Source organism: Myotis lucifugus, unplaced genomic scaffold (assembly GCF_000147115.1).
Source record: "Myotis lucifugus unplaced genomic scaffold, Myoluc2.0 scaffold_424, whole genome shotgun sequence".
NCBI lineage: Eukaryota > Metazoa > Chordata > Mammalia > Chiroptera > Vespertilionidae > Myotis > Myotis lucifugus.
In genome coordinates, this window is record NW_005871472.1 from 301,837 (window position 1) to 327,860 (window position 26,024).

General features: G+C 41.8%; 2 protein-coding genes, 1 non-coding gene and 1 pseudogene across 11 annotated transcripts in view; 3 read left to right on the forward strand and 1 right to left on the reverse strand.

Moving 5' to 3' along the window:
• The window catches only part of GNE (glucosamine (UDP-N-acetyl)-2-epimerase/N-acetylmannosamine kinase), a 52,787-nt gene extending 27,608 nt beyond the window's left edge, over nt 1-25,179 (forward strand). For 2 of the 4 annotated variants that reach the window (XM_006102686.3, XM_023744016.1), the window contains exons 5-12: nt 2,410-2,622; nt 11,845-11,932; nt 13,140-13,350; nt 17,257-17,386; nt 17,717-17,938; nt 19,705-19,887; nt 22,778-22,894; nt 23,727-24,309. In XM_006102686.3, coding sequence (XP_006102748.1) covers nt 2,410-2,622; nt 11,845-11,932; nt 13,140-13,350; nt 17,257-17,386; nt 17,717-17,938; nt 19,705-19,887; nt 22,778-22,894; nt 23,727-23,962 — 1,400 coding nt within the window. In that variant the 3' untranslated portion in view covers nt 23,963-24,309. Of the gene's footprint in view, nt 1-2,409; nt 2,623-11,844; nt 11,933-13,139; nt 13,351-17,256; nt 17,387-17,716; nt 17,939-19,704; nt 19,888-22,777; nt 22,895-23,726 lie in introns of all 4 variants that reach the window. The other 2 variants (XM_006102687.3, XM_023744015.1) reach the window with 2 other exon arrangements.
• Nucleotides 6,391-6,865, forward strand: LOC102419556 (annotated as a pseudogene). Its single transcript, XR_001351128.2, has one exon. The product of XR_001351128.2 is annotated as a 60S ribosomal protein L34 pseudogene (transcript).
• CLTA (clathrin light chain A) overlaps nt 13,871-26,024 on the reverse strand; it is a 43,740-nt gene continuing 31,586 nt past the window's right edge. For 2 of the 5 annotated variants that reach the window (XM_023744021.1, XM_023744019.1), the window contains one exon: nt 14,280-14,513. In XM_023744021.1, coding sequence (XP_023599789.1) covers nt 14,486-14,513 — 28 coding nt within the window. In that variant the 3' untranslated portion in view covers nt 14,280-14,485. Of the gene's footprint in view, nt 14,063-14,279; nt 14,514-17,037; nt 17,167-26,024 lie in introns of those variants that run through there. The other 3 variants (XM_023744018.1, XM_023744017.1, XM_023744020.1) reach the window with 3 other exon arrangements.
• Nucleotides 16,802-16,908, forward strand: LOC111823232. Its single transcript, XR_002826235.1, has one exon. It is a non-coding gene; the product is annotated as a U6 spliceosomal RNA (small nuclear RNA).

Genomic DNA, 26,024 nt, shown 5'->3' on the forward strand with positions numbered 1-26,024 from the left:
TATATTAAATCTCTTCCCTCCAGTTTACACCAGTGAGAAAATGCAATAGCAAAGAGACAAACCTTAGAAGTTGAAAGAGTGTCTTTATTAAAGTAATGATTCCACTGACCACAGTAAAATAGCCATATTATTATTTCTTCTCTTCTTTATATTAACTGTACCTTAAAGTAATCTTGAGCTTAAGCAATTTAGATCTAGAGTCCCCAGTTGATCCCCAAGCCTGACCTTATTGATCACCTACCAGTGGATGGTACTATAGGCTTTGGTGCTAGTGAGACCTTAACCATGTTAATGGAGATATGAGATATGAATGAGAAGTGCCTGACATAAAGAATTTTCAAATATTCATTATTAGCTGACACCACTCATTGCTGAGCTGTTAGGCACTTTGTGGAAAAGGAGGTAGGACCGTTTTCTGCAATGTCATGATGTCATCATCATTCTCTAAAAGAATCCTTGTCTTAGTGGTAATTGGGGAAAAAAAAAGTTAACCCACAACCCCGATTTTGTCCAGGTATTTAACAATATTTCTGAAACCTTAATATTTCTTCTTTTATAATCCTTTAAACTTCTGTGTAAATATTTGTAATTATATGTCTCTCTTGTTTAATATTCATTGCCAATTGTGTTTTGTTTTTAATATACTTTCCTGATTGTATATACCTTAAATTAGAAATATTTTTCCCCTCTGAAAGTAAAAGGTCCCAGGAATGCCTATATCATGCCTACCACTCCCGTTTCCTTCTCACGGAGTTTTTGATAAAATATACACAAGGAACAATAGGGAAATAAGAATCAAGGCATCATTTTCTCATTATCTGTTTAGTGCCCAGTTCCGTAATATAGAACCCTCAGGAAAACATGATTACTACCTGTAATCTAGGCTTAAGGCCAAAAACAAGCCTTCAACTGAGCCCAAATTTGAATCTTGGAATAGTAGCACCTTCTGGCATTCTGCAATGGTTATAGGCATGGCTGGGTCTGTGCTAAAGAGTAGACCCTGGCTCTATTATCTCACTACACAGAGAAAGTTAAAATGAGAGAGAACACTGCATTCCCAGCTTTTGTTAAATCAGTGGCTACTGCCCACTGGGGAATGCAGTGTAATTGCTGTCCTGCCTTCTAACCAACCAGATTAGCAACTTTGCCTCCCTTGGTAGCTAGGGAAGGGTGAGTAGAGAGGCAAGCAGAGAGGCCTCTCCCTCATATATCTGTAACATTTTTTAAAATCACACATCCTATATAATAAAGAGCTAATATGCAAATGGTCATCACACCCTCACGCCGTAACAGCTCAGACACTCAACACTGGGAAGAGAGGAATGGGGACCAGCCAGGCACAAATGAGCTCACGAGAGAGGAATGGGGACCAGCCAGGCTGCAGCCTGGGAGAGGGACAAGCCACCCACCCTGCAGTCCCAGGCACCAGCGGCTAGTGCTGCAGCCCAGGAGAGGACAAGCTGCCCGCCCCTCGGTCCTGGGCGCCAGCGGCTAGGGCTGTGGCCTGGGAGAGGGACAAGCTGCACTCCCTGCGGTCTCGGGGCCTGCCCTGTGGTCCCAGGTGCCTGTGGCTGCAGCCGACCCGGGCAAAGCTGGCCCGGGTCCTGGGTGCCTGCAGCCAGCCAGAGGCAGGGAAGCTTGGGTCCTGGGTGCCTGCAACCGGCAAGAGGAGGGAGTTCTGGGTCCTGGGTGTGGGGCGAGGCAGTGGTGGTTAGGGGCAATCAGGCCAGCAGGGAAGCAGTTAGGGGCAATCAGGCCAGTAGGGGAGCAGTTAGGGGTGATCAGGAAGGCAGGCAGATGAGCAGTTAGGAGTCAGCAGTTCTGGATTGCGAGAGGCAGTTGGACATCCCCCGAAGGGTCCCAGAGTGGAGAGGGTGCAGGCTGGTCTGAGGGACCCCTCCTGTGCATGAATTTCGTGCACCGGGCCTCTAGTTTAAAATAAGATATCAGCCACAGTAACAGAATCTATCTGTATTTTCTTGGAGCTTAGTCCACATAAGTGGGAGAATTATCCCACTGAGCTGTTGTCAGCTTGATGGGTGGAGCCTGAGACATTTCCATTTAGGAACACCCAGCCTCAGAAATAGAAACTAGTGGCCTGTCTTGAGCCTCTTAATTGTTGTTTAAGGTAAAGACTTTTACTGGGGCATTTATAAAAGGTATTTGCTTTGCTGGGTGCTGTTTGAAAAGTCCAAACTGTTGCTGTTTAAAGTTTCTAGATGAGTTGAAGCAGAGAGCTAACCAGACAACTAGTCATCATTCATGAAAAGATCAACAATTAAAATGACTATTTCCTGAATAACTGTTATGAGTATTTATGGGAAGATTTCTTTAAGTGGGGTTATACTTGCCAATGAAAATTGTTTCTCTCATAAACCATGTAATAGTTGGTTCTGTTAATTTTCACAGGGAGCAAAGAGATGGTTCGAGTGATGCGGAAGAAGGGCATTGAGCATCATCCCAATTTTCGTGCAGTTAAACATGTCCCATTTGAACAGTTTATACAGTTGGTTGCCCACGCTGGTTGTGTGATTGGGAACAGCAGTTGTGGGGTACGAGAGGTTGGAGCTTTTGGAACACCTGTGATCAATCTAGGAACACGGCAGATTGGAAGAGAAACAGGTATCTACCTTTGCTTATATTTCAGCTGACTAGGCTTAATAGATATATATGAATTGTTACAAAATGTATGATGACATACATTTTTATCAATGAGTGAATGAAGTTAATGACCAAATGTAGCTTAAAATTTACATAAAGCACACTGTAATTACCAAACTTTTTAAGGCTCTACTTACATTTTTATTGTCTTTGTTTATTAATTGTGTGTGTGTATGTGTGTATGTTATATATGTGTGTGTGTGTGTGTGTGTGTGTATATATATATATATACACACACACACATATACATATATTACATATATTTAAATATATTCTTATTGATTTCAGAGAGGAAGGGTGAGAGAGGGACCTATATATATAAAAGCCTAAGTGACCATTACAACCAAATGACTGGTCAACCAGTCACTATGACATGCACTGACCACCAGAGGGCAGATGCTCAACGCAGGAGCTGCTCCCTGGTGGTCTTTGCGCTCCCAGAGCCAACTTCCCGTGGCCCCTTCCCCCACCCTGGCCAGCCCCCTGATAGGCCTCGATTGCGGGCCAGGCTGATGGACCCCACCTGTGCACGAATTTGTGCACCGGGCCTCTAGTAGAAACATAAACATCAATGATGAGAGAGTATCATTGATCAGCTGCCTCCTGCACACCCCACATTTGGGATTGAGCCCGCAACCTAGGTATGTGCCCTGTCTAGGAATCAAACCATGATCTCTGGTTTATAGGTCAACACTCAACCACTGAGCCATGCTGGCTTGGCTTTATTGTCTTTGTAATATCAGTTAGAGCTAAGAGTTTCTTAGTTAATTGTGGTCTTTGATGGCTGTGATGAAGGGAGAATGTGTTCTCAGTATATGAGTGCTAGCCTTTCATTTTCTGGAGCTAGTAGAGTCCCTTTAGTCAGTGCTTCAGACTAAATGGCAATTCTAAATAAGATGCCTCCTTAATAACTAAAGTGAAAGTAGGATGATTAATGAATTTGCTAACCGGGCTTATCCTATCATTAACCATTTGTATGCCATAAGCATCTTTAGACGCAAACGGCAGACCTTTTTAAATTAAATTCAAAATATCGTGGCAGTTAACTGGTTAACATTAGTCTGAGTTCTAATACTGTCTATATGCAAATATATTTCTATAGCTAATGGAAAACATATATGTAGTTCATAGAAAAAGAATTGGAGTCCCAGCAACAACAACAACAAAATCACAGACATTCCAGAAAACTGGGATCTTAAGCCAGCCAAAGGAATGACATTTCAATTTTTCATTTTTATTTTTTTATTATTTTGTTAGCTTTTTTTCCCTTCTTTCTTTGATTTCCCTTTTTTTGTTTGTTGCTTTTTTTTGCTTCTTTCTTTGTTCTCTTTTTTTGTTTGTTTGTTTGTTCCTTTATTTCCTACTTCTCTTCACGTTATTTTTTCAACCACGTGAGCAGCAGACATGTGAGTGGCGCGCTCTTGTCCAGGGAGCATCAGCCCCGTGAGCAGCCTGCCTTGATCCTAGGAGCAGCAGCCTCATGTGGCCTGCCCCTGTCCAAGGAGCAGCAGCTGTGTGAGAGGCCCGCTTCCCTGTCTGAGGAGCAGCAAGCACGTGAGCAGTCCGACCTGTCCGAGGAGCAGCAGCCGCACGAGCAGTCTTCCTACGTCTGAGTAGCGGCAGCCCTGCGCAGCCCGTCCCCATCCGAGGGGCAGCAGCTGCGCACAGCCCGCACCCTGTACTAGTCCGAGGAGCAGCAGCTGCACAAGCATCTTGCCCTCGCCCAAGCAGCAGCAGCCGCACGAGCAGCCTGCCCAGTCCAAGGAACAGCAGCTGTGTGAGCAGCCCGCCTCCATCCAAGGAGCAGCAGTTCTGCGAGCGGCCCGGCCCCATTCGAGGAGCAGCGGCAGCCCACCCCGGTCCGAGCAGCAGAAGCCACAGGAGCAGACCGCCCACATCCGAGGAACAGCAGCCCTACGCAGCATGCACCGGTCTGAGGAGAAGAGCCACAACAGCCTGCACCTGTCCGATGAGCAGCAGCCACTTCTAGGAGCAGTAGCCCCACAAGCAGCCCACCACATGAGAGGAACAACAGCAGCGTGCAGCCAGCACCCATTCAAGGATCAGCAGCCACATGAGCAGTCCGCCCCAGTTCAAGGAGTAGCAGCAGTGTGTGTAGCCTGCCCCCATCCAAGGAACAGCACATCCTCTGTCTGAGGAACAGCAGCTGTGTGTGAAGCCATATCCTCTGTCTGAGGAATAGCAGCTGTGTGTGAAGCCTCCCCCCACCAGCCAGAGGAGCCACCACAGCTGTGAACAGCACCCACCAGAGGAGCTGCTGCCAACTGAGGAGCAGCTGCTACCACAACTACCCAAGGAGCAACCACAGCCCGAGGAGCCACTGCCACCCAAGGAGCAGCCCCTGAACTACTCAACATCTAGATATGTCGGTGAGATCAAACATGGGTAGACAAAGAAACCCCCAAAGGAAAGAAAAGGAGGACTCACCAGAAAAGCAGCTAAGTGAAACAGAGGCATGCAACATGACAGAAAAAGATTTCAGATGAAGGGTCCTAGAATGCATAAACCAGATGGAGGAAAAAACCAACAACTTATGCAAGAATCAAGAAGAAACGGATGAAAAAATCAACAACTTATGTAAGAATCAAAAAGAAACAGATGAAAAAAATCAATAAATTATGTACGAACCAAGAAGAAATGAAGAGTGATAAAGCTGCAATAAAAAGCACCATTGAAAGTTTCAACAGTAGACTAGGAGAAGCGGAGGACCAAATTAGCGAATTAGAAGACAGGGAAACAAAACACACCCAAACTGAACAGCAATTGGAGAAAAAAATTAAAAGACAGGAGGAGAGCCTAAGGGAGCTATGGGACAACATGAACCGAAACAACATACGAATAATAGGGGTGCCAGAACAACAGAAAGAGGAACAAGGGTTAAAAAACCTATTTGAAGAAATAATATCAGAAAACTTTCCTGAGGTGGGGAAGAAAAAAGTCACACAAGCACAGAGAGTCCCAAACAAGGTGAACCCGAAAAGACCCACACCAAGACACATCATAATTACCATGGCAAATGTTCAGGACAAAGAGAATCTTAAAGGCTGCAAGAGAGACGGAAAGTTACATACAAGGGATCTCCCATTAGATTATCAAATGATTTCTCAACAGAAACACATCAGGCCAGAAAAGAATGGATGGAAACTTACAAAGTGATGCAAAGCAAAGGACTGAATCCAAGAATACTCTATCCAGCAGGGCTATCATTCAGAATTGAAGAGGAAATAAGAAGCTTCACAGACAAAAAAAGGCTAAGGAAGTTTATCACCACCAAGCCAGCAATGCAAGAAATGCTAAAGGGACTGGTATAAAAAGAAGAATAAAAAGATCAGAAAGAAAACAGGCACAAAAAATAGAAATGGCTACAAACAAGTACCTTTCAATAATAACTTTAAACGTAAATGGACTAAATGCTCCAATCAAAAGACATCGAGTGGCCGAATGGATAAAAAACATGACCCATGTATTTGCTGTCTACAAGAGACCCACCTCAGAAGAAGGGACTCACACGGACTGAAAGTGAAGGGATGGAAAAATATCTTTCAGGCAAATGGAAATGAAAAAAAAGCTGGGGTAGCAATACTTATATCGGACAAAATAGACCTCAAAGTGAAGGCCATAACGAGATAAGGAAGGCCACTTCATAATACTAAAGGGATCAATACAACAAGAGGATATAACTCTGATAAACACATATGCACCCAATGCAGGAGCACCCAAATACATAAAAAAACTCCTGGGCTCTTCCGGGAACGGTGACTTCTGTCTAGGTATTCACCATGGTCCAGCGTTTGACATACCAGCGGAGGCTGTCCTACAACACAGCCTCCAACAAAACCAGGCTGTCCCGAACCCCTGGTAATAGGATTGTTTACCTTTATACCAAGAAGGTTGGGAAAGCACCCAAATCTGCGTGTGGCGTGTGCCCAGGCCGACTTCGCGGGGTTCGTGCTGTGAGACCTAAAGTTCTAATGAGGTTATCCAAGACGAAAAAACATGTCAGCAGGGCCTACGGTGGATCCATGTGTGCTAAATGTGTCCGTGACAGGATCAAGCGTGCTTTCCTTATTGAGGAGCAGAAAATCGTTGTGAAAGTGTTGAAGGCACAAGCACAGAGTCAGGAAGCTAAATAAATTTGAAAATGAAGCTTTTTTGAGTAACAAAAAAAAAAACCAAAAAAAAACTCCTGGAAGATAGCAAGGGAGAGTTCGACAACAATACAATCATAGTAGGGGACTTTAATACACCACTGACATCACTGGATAAATCCTCTAGACAAAAAATCAGCAAAGAGACAGCAATCCTAAATGACTCACTAGATCAGATGGACTTAATTGACATCTTCAGAACATTCCACCCCAAAGCCATGGAATATACGTTCTTCTCAAGTGCCTCATGGGACATTTTCAAAAATAGACCGCATAGTGGGTCACAAACAAAGTTTCCCCAAATTCAAGAAGAGTGAAATCATACCAAGCATCTTCTCAGACCACAATGGCATAATATTAGAAATTAACTACAATAAAAACAACTCAAAATACTCATAAACACTTGGAAGCTGAGTAGCATGTTATTAAATATTGATTGGGTTACCAATGAGATCAAAGAAGAAATTAAAAACATCTTGGAAACTAATGACAATGAAAACACAACAATCCAAAACCTATGGGACACAATGAAAGCAGTCCTTAGAGGGAAGTTTATAGCTCTACAGGCCTATCTCAAAAAACAAGAAAAAATGGTAGTAAATCATCTAACTCTATATCTCAAAGAATTAGAAAGAGAGCAACAAAACAACAAGAAAGCCCACTGCATGGGAGAACATATTTGCTAACGTCATATCTGATAAGGGCCTAATCTCCAAAATTTATAGGGAACTCATCAACTTAACAAAAGGAAGATAAACAATCCAATCAAAAAATGGGCAAAGGACCTAAATAGACACCTTTCAAAAGAGGACATTCAGAAAGCCAAGAGACATATGAAAACATGCTCAAAGTCACTAATCATCCGAGAGATGCAAATCAAAACAACAATGAGGTACCATCTCACACCTGTCAGAATGGCTATAATCAACAAATCAACAAACGACAAGTGCTGGAGAGGATGTGGAGAAAAAGGAACACGTGCACTGCTGGTGGGAATGCAGACTGGTGCAGCCACTATGGAAGACAGTATGGAGTTTCCTCAAAAAACTAAAAATGGAACTCCCATTTGATCCTGTGATCCCACTTCTAGGAATATATCCCAAGAAACCAGAAACACCAATCAGAAAGGATATATGCACCCCTATGTTCATAGCAGCACAATTCACCATAGCTAAGATCTGGAAACAGCCTAAGTGCCCATCAGTAGATGAATGGGTTAGGAAACCCTGGTACATCTACATGATGGAATATTATGTTGCTGTAAAAAAGAAGGAATTCTTGCCATTTGCAACAGCATGGATGGAACTGGAGAGCATTATGCTAAGTGAAATAAGCCAGTCAATGAAGGAAAAATACCACATGATCTCACTCATTTATGGATAATAAAGACCATTATAAACTAATGAACAAAAATAGATACAGAGGCATCGAACAGACTGTCAAACTACAGCGGGAAGGCGGGAGGGTTGGGGGGCAGGAGGGAAGGGGGTAAGAGATCAACCGAAGGACTTGTAAGCATAACCAATGCACATAAGACACTGGGGGGTAAGGGAGGCCAGGGGATTGTCAAGGGCGGGGGCGGGGGGGGTGAGGAAGGACACATATGTAATACCCTTTGTAATACTTTTAGCAATAAAAAAAAATTATTTTTATTTAAATACTTTATTGTTTAAAGCATTATTCTGTATTATCTTTTGACCTTCTTCCTTTTCATTCCCAAAGTATTGTTTTGCTCCCTACTTCAGAGAAAATTGAAGCCACCAGATGAAAATTCTTTCTACTTCATTAATTCATTCATTAAGAAAACATTTGATAAACACCTACTATGTGTTATGCATTGGGATTCAGTAGTAAACTAGTCTAAAATGGGTTGAGCTCTCATGAAACTTCCATTCTAGTGGGAGGAGAGATGATAGTCTGTGCTGTCCAGACTATAACAAAAGGTAATATGTGGGCTACATTAGATTAGATAAGGAAAGGCCTTGTTTAGGAAATGACGCTTAAGCTGAGATATTAATGACAAGGAATTAGCTATGTGAGGATCAGGGAGAAGAGGAAAACTCTACTATGAAGACCCTAAGATAGGAATAAGCTTAATGTACCTGTGAAAGATGGGCCAGGGTAGCTGTAGAGTACTGGGCAAGAAGAGTGGATACAAGACGATGTTACAGAAGGAGGCAGACCTAAGTCAGGGTAAACAATTTGGATTTTTTTCTAAGTATGATGGGAAGCCATTTAAGAGAGAAGATGACACAATATTTCTTCCATTTTGGAAAGGCCATCTGGCTGCTATATGGAGAGTGGAATGTGGTGGGTGGGGCAGGAGTGGAAGCAGGGAGACCAGTTAAGAGGTTTTCAGTTCATGTGAGAGATGACAGTGGCTTAGACTATGTGGTAGTATTAGTGATGGAGAAAAGCTAGATTTGGGGTTTACTATGGTACTTGCTGATGCTTGGATATGAGCAGTGAAAGGAAGAAAGGAATCGACAGTAACTCTTAGGTTTTTGGATGAGGGTACTCTTTTCTGATACAGGGGACACTGAGGGAGGAGCAGATTTGGGAGGGGTGGAATTGAGACTTCTCTAATGGCCATGTTAAGTTTGAGAAGCCGAAGAGGACATGGCCTGTAAGCAGCTAGATAGTTCCTGGGAGAGTTAGAGTTGAAATAAAAATTTGAGAGTGCCTGGCATGTGGGATGGTATTTAGTTAGGATATCAGGTCAGCTGCTGAATCAGAGAGACCCAAAATAATAGTACCTTAAATAAGTTAGATTTTTGTTTATTTCTTACTGGTATGGCAGAGACTTAGCCACCAGCTATCTTGCTATCAAGTCCACATTTTAGCTGTTGGGAAAGGGGAAAGGGGAAGATGTCTTTACCTTTAAAAGCACAGCCTGGAAGTTGCAAATATTTTTTCACTCCTCCTATCAGAATGTGGTCACATGGCCACATCTATTTGCAAGGGAGACTGAAGAATATACTCTTTAGCTGGATGATTAGATGCCCAGATAAAAACTGTATTGCTAGTACAGGGAAAGGATATAGAGGGTAATGGCACACTCTACTTGAGAGAGTATTTAAAACCAGTGGGATTAGCCCTAACCGGTTTGGCTCAGTGGATAGAACGTTGGCCTGCGGACTGGAGGGTCCTGGGTTCGATTCTGGTCAAGGGCATGTACCTGGGTTTCGGGCACATCCCCAGTAGGGGGTGTGCAGGAGGCAGCCAATCGATGTTTCTCTCTCATCGATGTTTCTAACTATCCCTCTCCCTTCCTCTCTGTGAAAAAATCAATAAAATATATTTTAAAAAAACAACAACAACAAAAAAACCAATGGAATTAACCAGGGAGAACATATAAATAGGGAGGAGAGTGGAGCCCAGGATCAACCTCCAGAGTAGTGGTTCTCAACCTTCCTAATGCCGCGACCCTTTAATACAGTTCCTCATGTTGTGGTGACCCCCAACCATAAAATTATTTTCGTTGCTACTTCATAACTGTAATTTTGCTACTGTTATGAATCATAATGTAAATATCTGATATGCAGGATATATTTTCATTGTTACAAATTGAACATAATTAAAGCATAGTGATTAATCACAAAAACAATATGTAATTATATATGTGTTTTCTGATGGTCTTAGGTGACCCCTGTGAAAGGGTCGTTCGACCCCCAAAGGGTTCTCGAACCACAGGTTGAGAACCGCTGCTCTAGAGCTCTTCAGCATTTAGTGTTCTGGTGAGGAAGGGAAAGCCCGTCAAGGAAGACTGAAAAGGAACTGCCAGTGAGGTCAAGGCAACCAAGAGGGGGGTATCATTAAAGCCCAGAAAAAAGTGTTTCCAGAAAATGGTGTTGAATGCTGCTGACAGTTCAAATAAGATGTGAACAGAAAATTTAATATTGGTTTGAGCAACATAGTCATATGTCAGAAGCAGTCTTTGTACTTTCTGCCACCACACTTTATAAATACAGGCCCAGCCCTAGCCATTTTGGCTCAGTGGATAGAGTATCAGCCTGTGGATCAAAGGGGTCCAGGGTTCGATTCTGGTCAAGGGCATGTACCTTGGTTGCAGGCTCCTCCCTGGCCCAGGCCCTGTTCGGGGCTCGTGCAGGAGGCAACCAATCGATGTGTTTCTTTCACATCAATGTTTCTCTCTGTCTTATTTTCTCTCCTCCACTCTCCCTAAAAATCAATGGAAAAATATCCTCGGGTGAGGATTAATAACAACAACAAAAACCACAGACCCATCTGTCTTTCCCTTCTTTATACTGGATGGTGTGGGGTGTGGGGTTTCTCTTGCCTGTCCACTGCTAGCCTTGTGTGTTCTAAATCACCCCTCCTGCCTTCTCAGGGACTTATCAGTTATTCTTTTTCTTTCATGTATCTTTAGCTTCCTCATCATCTAAACATGCCTAAGCTTCGAATATCTTAAAACAAAACAATAAAATTACCCCTTCCTTGACCTCATACCTCTTTCCAGCCACCACCCTTCTGCTCTTCTCTTCTTAGCCAAGTTTATTGAAAAACATGGCATTTCACTATATTTACTCCTTCATGTTGGTCAGAAACTACATGGAGAGAAAGTGACTGTGTGAACAGCTGATGGCTAATTGACTAACTGACCAACTTGGCCTGACCAGCTGATTGAACAACTGGCTAAGTAGATGGGAGGGAGGGCAGACTGAAAGAGTGGACATGCTAGATGACTAGATAAATGACTTGTGGATTCTAGATTAATCCACCTTACTTATTTCAAGAAAAATACAAACATTTGATTGATTTTATTTGGGAATGAAGGACCCTAGTGCCCTTAAGTATTTGATATATGTATACTTTTGCTGAGAGAGCTTTAAAGGATAAACAGTAGAAAAGTTGACGTCTTTCTAAAAGAAGACGACTTATTTGAGACCTCTGGGTTTCAGGAATAATTATGAGGATAACATACTGCTAATTTCTTTATTCTTTGGATATTCCTGCTTCTGAATCATCATACTGTGTCCCTGGATTTTCCTAGGGGAGAACGTTCTTCATGTCCGGGATGCTGATACCCAAGACAAAATATTGCAAGCACTGCACCTTCAGTTTGGTAAACAGTACCCTTGGTGAGTACATACCCTCTTTTTTAAAAGTGATTTAAAAGAGGAGATGCCTTGGGCACCATTTCCAGCTGTGGTCACTGTTTAATCATTCAAACAGAGCTTTCATTCTCCATCCCTAAGATCCCTAGCTGGTGCTGAGACAGAGCTTGCTAATATACCCCCTATTACTGTACCAAGGATCCTGATGGAGAATAATTTTATTTGTCTCAGTTAGTTAACATAGCTAGGAAATACTTCTTTAGCTTACTTTGAATTTCCGTAAGTATTATAAAGCAATATAACCGATTTTCTTTTAAAATAGTGTAGTTTAGCCTGGCCAGTGTGGCTCAGCAGTTGAGCGTCAATCAAGAGGTCGCGGTTCGATTCACTTCGATTCGATTCCAGGTCAGGACACATGCTGGGTTTTGATTCCCAGTATGGGGCATGCAGGAGGCAGCCAATCAATGATGTTCCTCTCTCGTAGATGTTTCTATCTATCTCTTTCCCTTCCTCTCTTTCTAAAAATCAATAAAAACATATTTAAAATAAAAATAATCTAGTTCTGCCCTGACTGGTTTGGCTCAGTGGATAGAGCATCAGCCTTTGGACTGAAGGGTCCCGGGTTCGATTCTGATCAAGGGCACATGCCTGGGTTGCGGGCTCGATCCCCAATAGGGGGCGTGCAGGAGGCAGCCAATCAATGATTCTCTTTCATTGATGTTTCTATCTCTCCCTCTCCCTTCCTCTCTGAAAACAATAAGAATATATTTTTTTAAAAAAGTAAAAAAAATAAATAATAATCTAGTTCACCCTGAAGGTACAAGTAAAAATAAAGAAGTCTGGTTCAGCATTTTAATTTAGATTGCCCTCCTTTCTAGTTCAAATTAATAAGTTGTCCCGTGTATTTGAATGTTTTTTCCTGAAAATAACTTTTCCCCATGAAGGTAAAGATAAAAACTAAAAAAATTCATTGTCACAAACTGTTATATTCTGATATTGGCTTAACAAAACTAATTTTTCTTTGATAATAGTTGTATTTCAATCAACAATGGAATTAAACATTACATTGGTGACAATGTGCTTACTGTGTTTGCTAAAGAGATCCATATGTTATTTTCAAAAGAAAAAGTACAGATTTTATTACCTCAAGTCTGAGATTCCATTAATATGTCTTCAATATTATTTACCATGTATGAGAGAAGCATTTAATTGGACTTTTGGGATATTGCAGCTCAAAGATATATGGGGATGGAAATGCTGTTCCAAGGATTTTGAAGTTTCTCAAATCTATTGATCTTCAAGAGCCACTACAAAAGAAATTCTGCTTTCCTCCTGTGAAGGATAATATCTCTCAAGACATTGACCATATTCTTGAAACTCTGAGTGCCTTGGCTGTTGATCTTGGCGGGACAAACCTCCGAGTTGCAATAGTCAGCATGAAGGTAAAAGTACTCCTAAGATCTTAACTTCATATCTCATGTGAGTAATTGATTTTTAAAAAGTATGGTTGGAAGGTAAGACTAGAAGCATACATGATAGCTTGTAATCATTTGCCCACAGTATTGACTTTTTGTGGGGGTTTTTGTGTGTGTGTGTTTTTAAATTTTTTTATTAATTTCAGAGAGGAAGGGGGAGAGAGAGAGAGAAAGATAGAAACATTAATGATGAGAGAGAATCATTGATTGGCTGCCTCCTGCATGCCCTCCACTGGGGACCAAGCCCACAACCCAGGCATGTGCCCTTGACTGGAATAAAACCTGGGACGCTTCAGTCCCCAGGCTGATGCTCTATCCACTGAGCCAAACCAGCTAGGGCAGTATTGACGTTTTGGATCCATTACAGTATTTGTCATTATTTTATTAATTATTAACATTCAAAGAAGTAAAATTCTTGGGGAAGCAAAGTTAGGAGACATAAGTTGACAATGGGAGACCACTTTGGCCCCAGACAGGGCTTTTGCTACCCAGGACACCTGAAATTCTGTATTTGGTTAATAGCTTGGATTATGGAGTATGCTGATTCCTTACCTAGGGAGGGTGTCTGCAAATGTGACGGGAATGGTATCTCCTGTAGAATATGATTTTGGTTGAGTACAGCATACCTTTACTCCCTTAACCAAACCATCACCACAGTGCTGACAGAGGTTGAGAGAGCCTTCAAAAAAAACACCAAATTGTCTGTGTTAAAATGATCTCTGATAATTTAACAAGAAAGAATAAACCTACCAGAAAAATATTTATTTGAAATATTGTTGATATATAAAGTTTCAGGAGTTTATTAGAAATAGCAAAGTTTTTTTTTCTTTTTTTATTTGGAAATAGCAAAGATTTTAAACACAAAGTTGTTTAGGTCAATAAAGAAAAACAAAATATGATTTTCTCAAGAGAAGCCAAAGGCCTCCTTTATTAATACTCTTTAAAAAGTTCCAGTAAGAGAATATTTTCTTAACATGAAGATAATATATTCTACATCAGTGGCCAACACTCTTTGTCATGGTGAAATTCTAGAGGCATTATTACTGCAATCAAGAGGAAAAGAAGGATGTTTCTGTAACATTATTGAACATAATTCTGGAAATTATGATGGGAATAAAACATGGAACAAACTGCAAAAATGGAGAATGTGGACAGGATAAAACAAAAATGTTATTTATAGGCAATGTGAATAAACAACCTTACATAATTAATAAGACAATTGAGTAAAATGGCTAGATATGATAAATATATAAATATCAATAACTTTCTACTTATATGAAATTGAAGGCAAAGATTTTAGTTCTTCTTTAGGTAAGTGAGTGTTTCTCAAGCCTGATTGCACAATAACATTATCTGGAACCTTTAAAAAATATATAAATACCTGGCCCCCTGCCCCCACCCCCAGAATAATTAAATTGGAATCTCTGGAGGTGGAGGCCAGGCATCAATATTTGTTCAAAGCTGCCCAGGTGATTCTGATGCACAGTGAAGGTTGAGAATCACAACTTTAGGTTTTATGGCAATCACTAGTGGCCTGGTGCACGAATTCGTGCACATTGAAAGGAAATTAATTAGAAGAAATACTTTAATATTGCTATTCGCCCTTTCTCTATAATAGAAGTGTCAACCAAATTCACAGTTGATAATGACAGATGGAAACACACGTGCAATTGGCACCAGCGAGAGCTTTATATGTATCACGCATGCATGAGTCAACTTAGCCTCTTATAGATATAGAATAAACTTGCTTAATTAGTCCTGCTTTCTGATTTAGCTAAACTTTTTACAGCCCAGTGAAGCACCCCAACTTCTCTTTCAGGTAATTGTCACCAACACAGCAGTAAATATCAATATGAAGCAGATTATTATTGTAGATCATGCAGGGAGAACAAAGGGTAAAATATTTAACTGCAGCAGTGTTTGACTGAATTCTGCGCAGTGAGAAAACCTGAAGTCATTTTCAAGGTCCACCATTTCTTCTTTTCAGTCAGGTCAAGTTTCTAAGCTTTCTAAATCTCCATTTTCTGGCTAATGAAAAGAAAATAGGATTCCACCAAGTCTCCTATCTACCTAATCCAGGACTACTGTGAGGATAAAATGAGATGAGGCATGGGAAAATGCTTCACAGACATTTGGTTACAGTGTGAAATGTTTCCACTTGGCTATAAAGCAAGTCATGTTCCTGGGCTGAAGAAACTCCAAGGACGCTAGTCGCTAGGGAGAGGAAGCTGGGCATTGCTACATGATGTCATTACCCAGATGGTCGGACACTTAGCATATTAGTCTTTTATGTATATAGATAGATTAGTGACCACTCTAACCTTTGTAAATGTATAAAAATCCATTAACAACAGAAGAGTGGAAAAAGAGATCTTATTCAGAATATCATAACAGAATCATCTATGAATAATCAACTGTGTGATCTATGTAAAGAAAATTATAAAACTTTACTGTAAAATGTAAAGACTTAAGAAATATCCTGGTTGGGAATGCTGAGTATTTTTTAAATGTCAGCACTTTCCAAATTGACTTATAAATTTAACATAATCGTAGTCAACATTTAAATGAAAATTTAAAAAAGCATTTTTCCATTATATATTTTTTATTTTTAAATATATTATTTATTTTATTTAGTTTTAAGTATATTTTTATTGATTTCAGAGAAGAAGGGAGAGGGAGAGAGAGAGATTGAAACATTAATGATGAGAGAGAATCATTAATTGGCTGTCTCCTGCACACCCCCCACCAGGGATCGAGCCCGAAACCCAGGCATATGCCCTTGATCGGAATTGAACCTGGGACCCTTCATTCCACAGGCCAATGCTCTATCTGCTGAGCCAAACTGGCTAGAGCTAAATGAAATTTTTAAAAGTTGAACATCATTATTCTGAAATTTACTTAAATTAATGCCCAAGTGAGAACAAAGAAAATTTAAAAACAAGAATAATAAGGAGGGACTATCCCTGATCGTATTAAAGCATATCAGAAAACACAGTAATGTAAACATCATGGTACCATACCATGGTACTGGCTTCAGTTATGGGAGGTGATTAAAGCTTAAGTACTTAAGGAAATTTACTTAGTTGCCTCAGTATTTAAGCAAGGAAAATTTATCAACCTGAAAAAGTAAAATATGACCTTTTAATGAAAATTAAGATTAGCCAACATTGACTTTATGCTTAAGAGAGGGGCCACCCCTGCTGGTGTGGCTCAGTGGTTGTCGACCCATGAACCAGGAGGTCATGGTTTGATTTCCAGTTAGGGCACCTGCCTGGGTTTCAGGCTTGATCCTCGGTGGGGGGGCGTGCAGGATGCAGCCTATTGATGATTCTCTGTCATCATTGATGTTTCTATTTCCCTCTCCCTCATCCTTCCTCTCTGAAATCAATTTAAAAAAAATTTTTTAAAAAGAGATGGGATGCTCACTTCGGCAGCATATATACTAAAATTGGAACAATACAGAGAAGATTAGCATGGCCCCTGCGCAAGGATGACACGCAAATTCGTGAAGCGTTCCATATTTTTTTGTGGTTTTTTTTTTTAATGTCTGTACATAAAGGCAGTTCCAAAATAAAAAATACTTAAAAAAAAAAAGCGAGACGGGTGGGGGGGTGGGAGGGGTGGTCATCTGATTGGCTCTGGAGTTGTCATTACCTCAACAGTCATATCCCAGACTGACTTCCCAGAAAACGACTTTGGTGTATCCAGGGGCTGGTCCAAGCCAGACAATGGCTCCCTTCTAAAGCAGTCATCGAAATCTGTAGAACTGTCCTATGGCGGTGTCTGATACATGGTGAAAAAGGACAAAAGATTCACTGTGTGTGCTCTTAGTGAAGACCAGTGAGACAGAAGGTGTTGTTTCTTCTCTTTTAGGGTGAAATAGTTAAGAAGTATACTCAGTTCAATCCTAAAACCTATGAAGAGAGGATTAATTTAATCTTACAGATGTGTGTAGAAGCTGCAGCAGAAGCTGTAAAACTGAACTGCAGAATTTTGGGCATAGGTAAGATTGTGAATTACATGTCCAAGAAATGTTCATTTTAATGTACAAAACTCACTGAGTCCTGCTGCATGACCGAACAAGTCCCTGTCTCCAGGCCCTGTCTGTGGCCACCAACCAGCATTATGGGAAAAGCATTGTTAGTACTGTATATCGGGGAACTATAGATTTAGCTCAGGACTGTTTGTCATTTCTTTGCAATCCTTTGTAATATTTGTCTTAGGATATGTTGGGTGAATTAATTTGTGTTCCAAGCCCAGAAAGTTGGCACACTTTTCTAAGATTGCTAATTAGAGTTACTTTGCCTGTGTTTGTGTTTGTGGTGGAGCTCAGGTATTTCCACAGGTGGCCGTGTAAATCCTCGGGAAGGAGTTGTGCTGCATTCAACCAAACTGATCCAAGAATGGAACTCTGTGGACCTCAGGACTCCCCTGTCTGATACTTTGCATCTCCCCGTGTGGGTAGACAATGATGGCAACTGTGCCGCCATGGCGGAAAGGAAATTTGGCCAAGGAAAGGGCCTGGAAAACTTTGTGACATTTATTACAGGCACAGGTAAGAGCAGGGGACGGTTGCTTCAGGAGCTAGAGTGTGTGCTGGGGCACACCTTTAACACTTTGCAACTTGCTTGAGTAGGGCCTGAGAGTGAGCCACACAGGAGAGCTGCGGTCTGCTCAGGTCGTTTCTGAGCATGGCTGTGGCCTTCTAAAATCTCAGGAGCTTGTCAGAGCTATTCAAACCCCTTACTCCCCAAAGCTTCTCATCCCCCAGCTTTTCCTCCTAGTGCATTTGGTCAGTATATTGTTTGCCCCCAGTTACCTAGTTCCCTAAGCAGCAAAGACCAAGTATATTTTGCCTTTAAATGCCTTTGACAAATGCCCCTTGTGCAGCCCCCTGGGCCCTGGGAGAGTTCTGAGGTAGGTGAGATAAAGGCAAGCCCTTTGAGCTGGTCAAAATAAACCACCACAATTCTTTAAGAATAAGGTTTGTTCAGCTCCCTCTAGTACTGCCATCTGTACTGGGAACGTGGGCTGCTTTTCAAGGCCACTGCCAATTTTTGTGTGTGTGTGTGGTGGGAGGTTGTGGGGAGAAGAGGCCGAGGGATTAATGGGACCAGAAAATGCCAGGAAGCTCTTACTAATATTCAGATAAAGCATTCCCCTGGTTGTTGCAAACTTTTGTTTAGTTTCCAGAGTTCCAAAAAAGTTGCCAGTTTAGTCATTGCTTTAGTGGAGGGATGCACTTTTGGAGTTTCCTACTCTGCCATTTTTGCTGATGTCCCAATTTGTTTTTTAAATGAGGAAGCCTCAGCTAATACATGGTCTAGCCAGCATTTGATCCTAGATATGCCCAACTTCAACACTTGTGTGCTCTTAAACTCTACATTATACTACCTCCCCTTTAAGCTCATATACTTCTTCTCTTAGTCTTGAACACAGTGTCACAAGTCTGGCAATCACTTCCTGGCACAGAGCAGTTAATAAACTGCAAATGAGAGGGGTGGGCGTTGAAGAATAGGTGCCACCAGAAGTAATAGATGGCGGGAAAACTAAAAAGCAGAGCCTGCCAAGGCAGAATGGTCTTCACTCCTCAGTAACTCCCAAATTCCATAACAAGACAGTCATTGATATTCATAATTCCTGAATCAAAAATTTTTAGACACGGTATTAAGAGGAGGCAAAATCATATTCATATTCTGTTTAAGAAAGTAGGAGGTATTTGATACCTTAGAAAGATTGTCTGCCCCCAAAGCAGGGTCTGAGACAAGGATTTAGGTTGTGGGTATTTTATTTTGGCAGTGATCCTGGGAAGCAGGAGTGAGGGAGTGGGAAGAGAGTAGGAGGAGAGTCACTGGAGGAGACATGATCAAAGTTGTCTTGAGGGCAGTGGGGGCTGAAATCTACTGGAACCTCCCCAAAAGCCTGCAGAATACCATCCAGAATTGTCCACTTGGGTCTGCTGGCTCCTGTCCTGCCTTGGTTGAGGGTTGCCTCTGGGCACTGTGCTTGCATGGTTGACCGAGTTCTTTAGTGTTGGAGAAAGCCTCGGGGAGAACAGTGGACAGTGTGCACTTGAGGTGGTCTGTCATCACAAGGTGAGTCAAGCAGATGCAACACAGGGTATCAGAGGATCTGCTAAAATTATTTCCATCCAAGATGATTCCAAATAAAGTTTTGGTACTTAATAAGTTTCAGCTACTAGGAAAGTAGGCACTGTATAGAACCTCACATTCCAAAGCTTTCCTTAACAGATGAGGCATTGCCATATCAGTTTTCTGTCTCAAATGAAGAGCCACCTCAAGGATTGCTGTCTCTCTGTAGGAATTGGCGGGGGAATCATCCATCGGCATGAATTGATCCATGGAAGTTCCTTCTGTGCTGCAGAACTTGGCCACCTTGTTGTGTCTCTAGATGGGCCTGATTGTTCCTGTGGGAGCCATGGATGCATTGAAGCATATGCCTCTGGAATGGCCTTGCAGAAGGAAGCAAAAAAGCTACATGATGGTTGGTTTCTTTCTTCTGAGGGATTAAATAGCCAAATGGTAGAAAAATACTTCAAAGTAGGTATTCCAAAGGCTGAGCACTGAAACCCAAGCTCTTAACCTTTTCCCTTCCTAGAATACAAGTGGGGCTCTCTCATATTGAAGCTCCAAAGCTTCCTTAGTCCTGACCCATGTCAACACTCTTCCTCTGCAGGGGTGGAGGTGGACAGGGGTCCTGAGCTCCAGGGGAGTGGGGAAGATGTCTTTCATTTAAAAAAAATGTGTATTTTTTTTCATTGATTTCAGAGAGGAAGGCAGAGGGAGAGAGAAATAGAAACATCAATGATGAGAATCATTGATTGGCTGCCTCCTGCACACCCCCTACTGGAGATTGAGTCCGCAACCCGGGCATGTGCCCTGACCAGGATCGAACCTGGGACTCTTCAGTCCTCAGGCCAATGCTCTATCCACTGAGCCAAACCAGCTAGGGCTGTCTTTTATTTTTGTTTTCTAAGCTCCTAGCACAGGGGCTTAATACACATCAATACACATTTTAATGAAGAATTAAATGGAGGAACATATTTTAGTTTTTTAATTCTAAAAGGTCTATTTGAACTAATGCTGTTTCTAGATGTTATAAAAGTCAAGATGGTTTCCATTCTAATGCAAGAGGGAGTCATTTAATATCATAATATCATAATATGGTGTCTCAGGTGCAGAGAGAATGATGGCCAAGAAATGTAGATGCATATAAGGACTCCAACGTTCCCTCCCACCTTCTCCATACAGTGAAGGGAGTGTTAGGGTGCTGTCCTGAGAGGTCGAGAGTCAGAGGGTAAATAGCACTAGTGAAGCAAGTCTGAATGGGCACGGGAACATTTCCAAGCTTGGGAGACAGTGATGTTGGTGCATAAAGGCAGAGTATCAGGTAGTAAGAGGTAAGCCAGAACCAGCAGCTAATGGAAAAGCCACTGAAAAATTTTAGGGAAAAGATACAGTCAGATCTGAATTTTAGATTCTTCACTGAATTGTAAATTTTTGTTTCCTGGGAGGAAAATGGTAGTTGAATAGAGGATAGCTTTAAATGGGGCAGTTCTATAGAGTGACTTCCAGTTTTCTGGATGGACAAGTTGGGGAACAGGTTTTGAAGGAAGGTAATAGTTGGGTACCAGTAGGACATCCACATGCAGGTGGAAATGCATAGGAGGCAGCCGGCTATAGGGGCCTGATGCTCAAGAGAGAGGACTAGGGTAGAGGTAGGGATTTGGGAATCAGCATGGAGGTGACAGTTAAACCTCTGAAAGGGAAATGAATGATGCAAGTCAAGAATGGAATCCTGCAAAACAGCAGAGTAGGAGGAACACCAGGAAAGGGTCAAGTCACAGAAGCCAAAAGTGGAAGTGTTTCAGGGAGATTGTAGTCTGTAGTGTCAAATGCTGCTCATGAGTAAGAGAAAATCAGAAACGTTCTTTGGTTTTGGTCATGAGGACATCACTTGAAGCCCTGAAGTATTTTTTTCAACCTTGTTTTTATCACCCCTGATAAGGAACCTGCTTAGGTGTTTTTTCCTAATCATCTCACCCTGTGAAACTCTAATACCACAGATAGATATGTTCTTTGTTTATGTACTCTGTGTATAAAAAGATCTTTTGCCCCCAAGAATCAATTTCTGCCTCCTCTCCCCCCCCGGGGGGGGGGGCGACAAATGCCTATCTTAAAGAAATTCAATCAAATAGTGGAAGCAGAAGCCTAACTACACTGAGGAAGAGGGGAGAAGTGGAATCTGTTAGCATGTGCAGGTGGAAAGGAGACAGTGGAAATGGAAGCAACGGTTGGGAATGCAGGGGAGAAAGGATGGTCCCTACAGAAAGGCCCTTGAAGAGGGGGGAAGAGATGAGTGCAAAGCCTGGCAGAGGGCCCAGAGAGGGAACGAAGGAATGAAGGTGTGCATGTACAAACCTGCTTCTAGTTGGGGGCTGAAAAGTAAAGGAATTCCTGCCTGTCCTTTATTTATCTGAGAGGTCAGAAATATGGAAATGTCTTGGTCAGGTGAGAGTGAGGGGTGGGCAGGGAAAGAAGGTCTGAGGAGGTGAAGCCTTAGAAGAGGCAGCTGTGAGGGCCCCCAGGAGATAGGCGACCACCAGGTGATATTTAGTAAGCAGTCTGCATGGGTTAGCTTTTCTCTCATCAGAGCCCATGTATAATAGAGAAGGAGGCGGGTTGATCTGAGTTGGTGACTGGCAGAGTGAGGGACAGAAAAAAAGGACTATAGATAACAGAAATACCTACTGTTTATTTACCATTAGTCTGGCCCCCATTTAACTAAAAATACTTTATGGTCCATTATGTCGTTTAATCCCTAAAATAATCCTGCTAGGATGGGTATTAGTATATTACCTCAGTCTCACAGAGAAGAGAAACATGGTGACATGAAGTGGACAGGGTTGTGCAGCTCGTAATGACAGAGCTGGCAGCTGAACCAGGTCTGTGCTGTTTCCTAGGTGCTGTGCCTTCCTCCATGGAAAGCGGGGCACTGGCCGGTGATGCCACATTGCATCTGGGCTGGATAAGGAGGGGGAGGAGTGCAGAGGAGTCTGATGGATTTGCTGGGGGGAAGCACTGCAAGGGCTCTGCTTCCTCTGGAAGTGAGAAGTGGGAATGCTAGAGGGGAGGAGGTGGTTCAGCTCAGAACAGGATTTTAGTGAGGGACGTTTTGGGCAGTGTATAAGCGGGCAACGAGAGGGCAACAGAGGCCTCTGGGGAATGCATATGGATGTTTATGAGTGATGAGCTTTGCAAATGTGAAAATACTGTCTTCTCACTTGGGGGCTCGCTGCCCACTGGCACCATTGTAGTTTGGCCTCCCACCGCTCATTATCGACTGTCTCTCCTCCTCACCTCTGCTCAAACAGAAGACCTGCTCTTGGTGGAAGGGATGTCAGTGCCAAAAGACGAAGCTGTGGGTGCACTTCATCTTATCCAAGCTGCGAAACTTGGCAACGTGAAAGCCCAGAGCATCTTGAGAACAGGTGAGTGTCAGCTCCTGGCAGCTCTGCCAAAGGGGACAGGCCCTGAGACCACCTGGGGCTCCCCCAGATGTTCAACTTCCCTCAGGACTGGTGCTCTGGAGTGTTACTCAGAGGCATTTTTCCTGTTTACTGAGAGAAAGGAACTTGCCTGCAAGGTATTTGGCAGCATTGTCTTTTTAAGCGGGATTTTTTGTTTCTTAGTTTAAAGACTATGAAGAAACAACCTGTTCATTTTATAGGAAATTCAGAGAAATACGAGTAAGGAAAAGTGTCACTTACAGTTTTACTGTTTCAGATATCAACTATTAACATTTCCTACCAGTATTTCTATTTATTTATAGTTGAGACCATAAAGTACAGTACATACCATTTTAGACCCAGCTTTTTTCCAAAGTATCTCATGATTATTTTCTCATAGTCAGAATAAATCATGAGCTTGGCCAGTATGGGTCAGTGGTTGAGCTTCAACCCATGAACCAGGAGGTCTCGGTTCAATTCCTGTTCAGGGCACATGCCTGGGGTGTGGGCTCGAACACCAGTGTGTGTGTGTGTGTGTGTGTGTGTGTGTGTGTGTGAGGTGGGGGGTGCGGGAGTGCAGGAGGCAGCTGATCAATGATTCTCTCTCATCATTGATGTTTCTATCCCTCTCTACTCCCTTCCTCTCTCTGAAAAAAAAAAAAAGAATAAATCATGAATAGCTTTAAAAGTACAGCTTCAGGTACTTTTTATTAAATAGTGTGGATGTTCCTGGCTGCTGACTCTTTTCCATCTTCCTCTTCGGCATTTTTAATTTAGTTCTCTTCCTGAAACTTAGTTTTTTATTTTTCTGTAGCTGGAACAGCGTTGGGTCTTGGGGTTGTGAACATCCTCCACACTGTGAATCCTTCCCTTGTGATCCTCTCCGGAGTCCTAGCCAGTCACTATATCCACACTGTCAAGGACGTCATCCGCCAGCAAGCCTTGTCCTCGGTTCGGGATGTGGACGTGGTGGTTTCGGATTTGGTGGATCCTGCCCTGCTTGGAGCCGCCAGCATGGTTCTGGACTACACAACACGCAGGATCTACTAGGCTTCCCGGAGTGGTCACCGACGGAGACGCTCAGGTTGTCTTTTAGATGTGCATTTCTTAAAAAGCAAATCTGATATTTAAATTTGGTATTTGGCAGGTGACTTTGCAGAGAAGTTTGTGCTTTTAGTCTCCTCTTCCAAAGTCACCTTTCCCAAACCCCATTTTTGTAGCTGCTGCTCTTTCTGGGGTCATTTCAGCTCACACCCTATAAATATCACTCACAGTTTTCTGTGTCAGAAGGAGCTACAATAGCCTTAGACCTCTGCTTACTAGATGTACCACTCAGACCAGCAGGTCTTGCTTGGGAATGTGACTTTGATACTAGAGTTTGGATTATTAATCCTTCCTCCCTAAACTTAGATGACAGAAAGGGATCTAGTCGGCACAGAAGGAAATCTCACCATGAAAGGTTTAAGTGAGCTTTTTAAAAAAAGTTTTATTGAGGTGTTTTTAAAGTGCCCAGTTTGATAAGCTTCAGTATATGTATGCACCTCTGAAACCATTCCCACAATCATGATACTGGACATATTTGTTACCCCAAAAATTATTTGTTATTACTCTCACAGAACCTTGAGCAGCTTAGACCAGGGATCTGAATGACAGTGGCCTTAGTGACCTTGTCTTCTTAAGGACACCTGAGAACCCACTAGGACTTACAGTCTCTGAAGGAGATTAACCATCTCAAAAGGATTGTTGCTACTGACAAGCAGACACCTCCCCCTTCAGTAGCCTTTCATACTACATTGAATATGGCCCTGGAGTGTCTATCATGGCAGTGTTTGTGTCAGACCTAGAGCCCACGTCTGAATCTGGATTCCGGCACAATAAGATTCCATGCTTTCACGATACAGAGGCCACGGTTCTTGCTGTCAATTACAACCTGGAAGAAAAACTAATAACCACCACTTATTAAGTGCCTACTGTATGCCAGGTTCTGAACTAGGTGTGCCTCAAATACATTATTCTAAATTCTTGCAGCCTGTGACATAGGTGTTTTAATTCCCATTTTAAAGAATTTCAAATTGTCTTAATGTTTAAACATACCTAAAACTATGTGGCTAGTGAGTCTTAAGAGACAGGGTTTGATCCCAGATCCCCTGTGCTTTTTCTGCTAAGCTACATAACCTCTCATATCAAAAAGCTTTCAAAATGTGAATATATTCTAACTTACTGCAGGCTATCAAAAGCTTTATTTAATAAAAATATCTCAGTAGTAATAACTCGATTTATTCGTGGCATAATGTGTAAGCAGTGAATTGAATCAAATATTCCTCTGTACTGTGTAAATTTTAGGAGCACAGTATTTGAACTAGTGATAGGTTTTATGGATACTTTTAAATGAGCTAGAAAAGCTTATACATATGTTTTTTCAAATTGTTTTATTACTTTAGGAGAACTGCAAGGTTTCTATAATAATATTGTTTCAGTATTAGCAATATAAAATAAAGCTAAGTAATCCATATTACATTTGTTCTCCTTCCTAGTGGGTTAATATGAAAAAAAAATAGATTAATTCTTAGAACTCTACCAGCCCTGAAATAGTCCAGGTCTAGGTTATTGTTGAAACATTCCCAGTGATTCCTGGGAGGGAAGTAGTCTGTTCGGCCATCAGTGTCTGGGGCAAGAGGGTGTACGGTGAACGGGCATCAGATGTTCCTTCGTGAAATATGTAACCACTCTATACATCAGATAATTGCATTGCTACCTAAATATATGAAGGATGGTACTAAATCTAAAACCAAATCTTAGTTTTCATTAAATTCATGGGGAGACTAATATATTCCAACATAATTATTACATATGGTTAATAATCATATTTTAATTTATTTTAATGTAAATGTTTTTGTTACTGAGCCAAATTCTAAAGAAAAAATAAATACACGTCATTGTGGAAATCCTAGCACTTTTATTGTTTTATTCTTAAATTAACTCACTAGCTAAAAGCACTTCCCTTCCCAGAAGAGATTTACATTTTTGCATTGCTTTCTGAAGGTCATGTAATTTCTTTAAGTCATCTAATATGGATTTCTTAACCAAAAGAAAAATAACTTTGATAATAGAA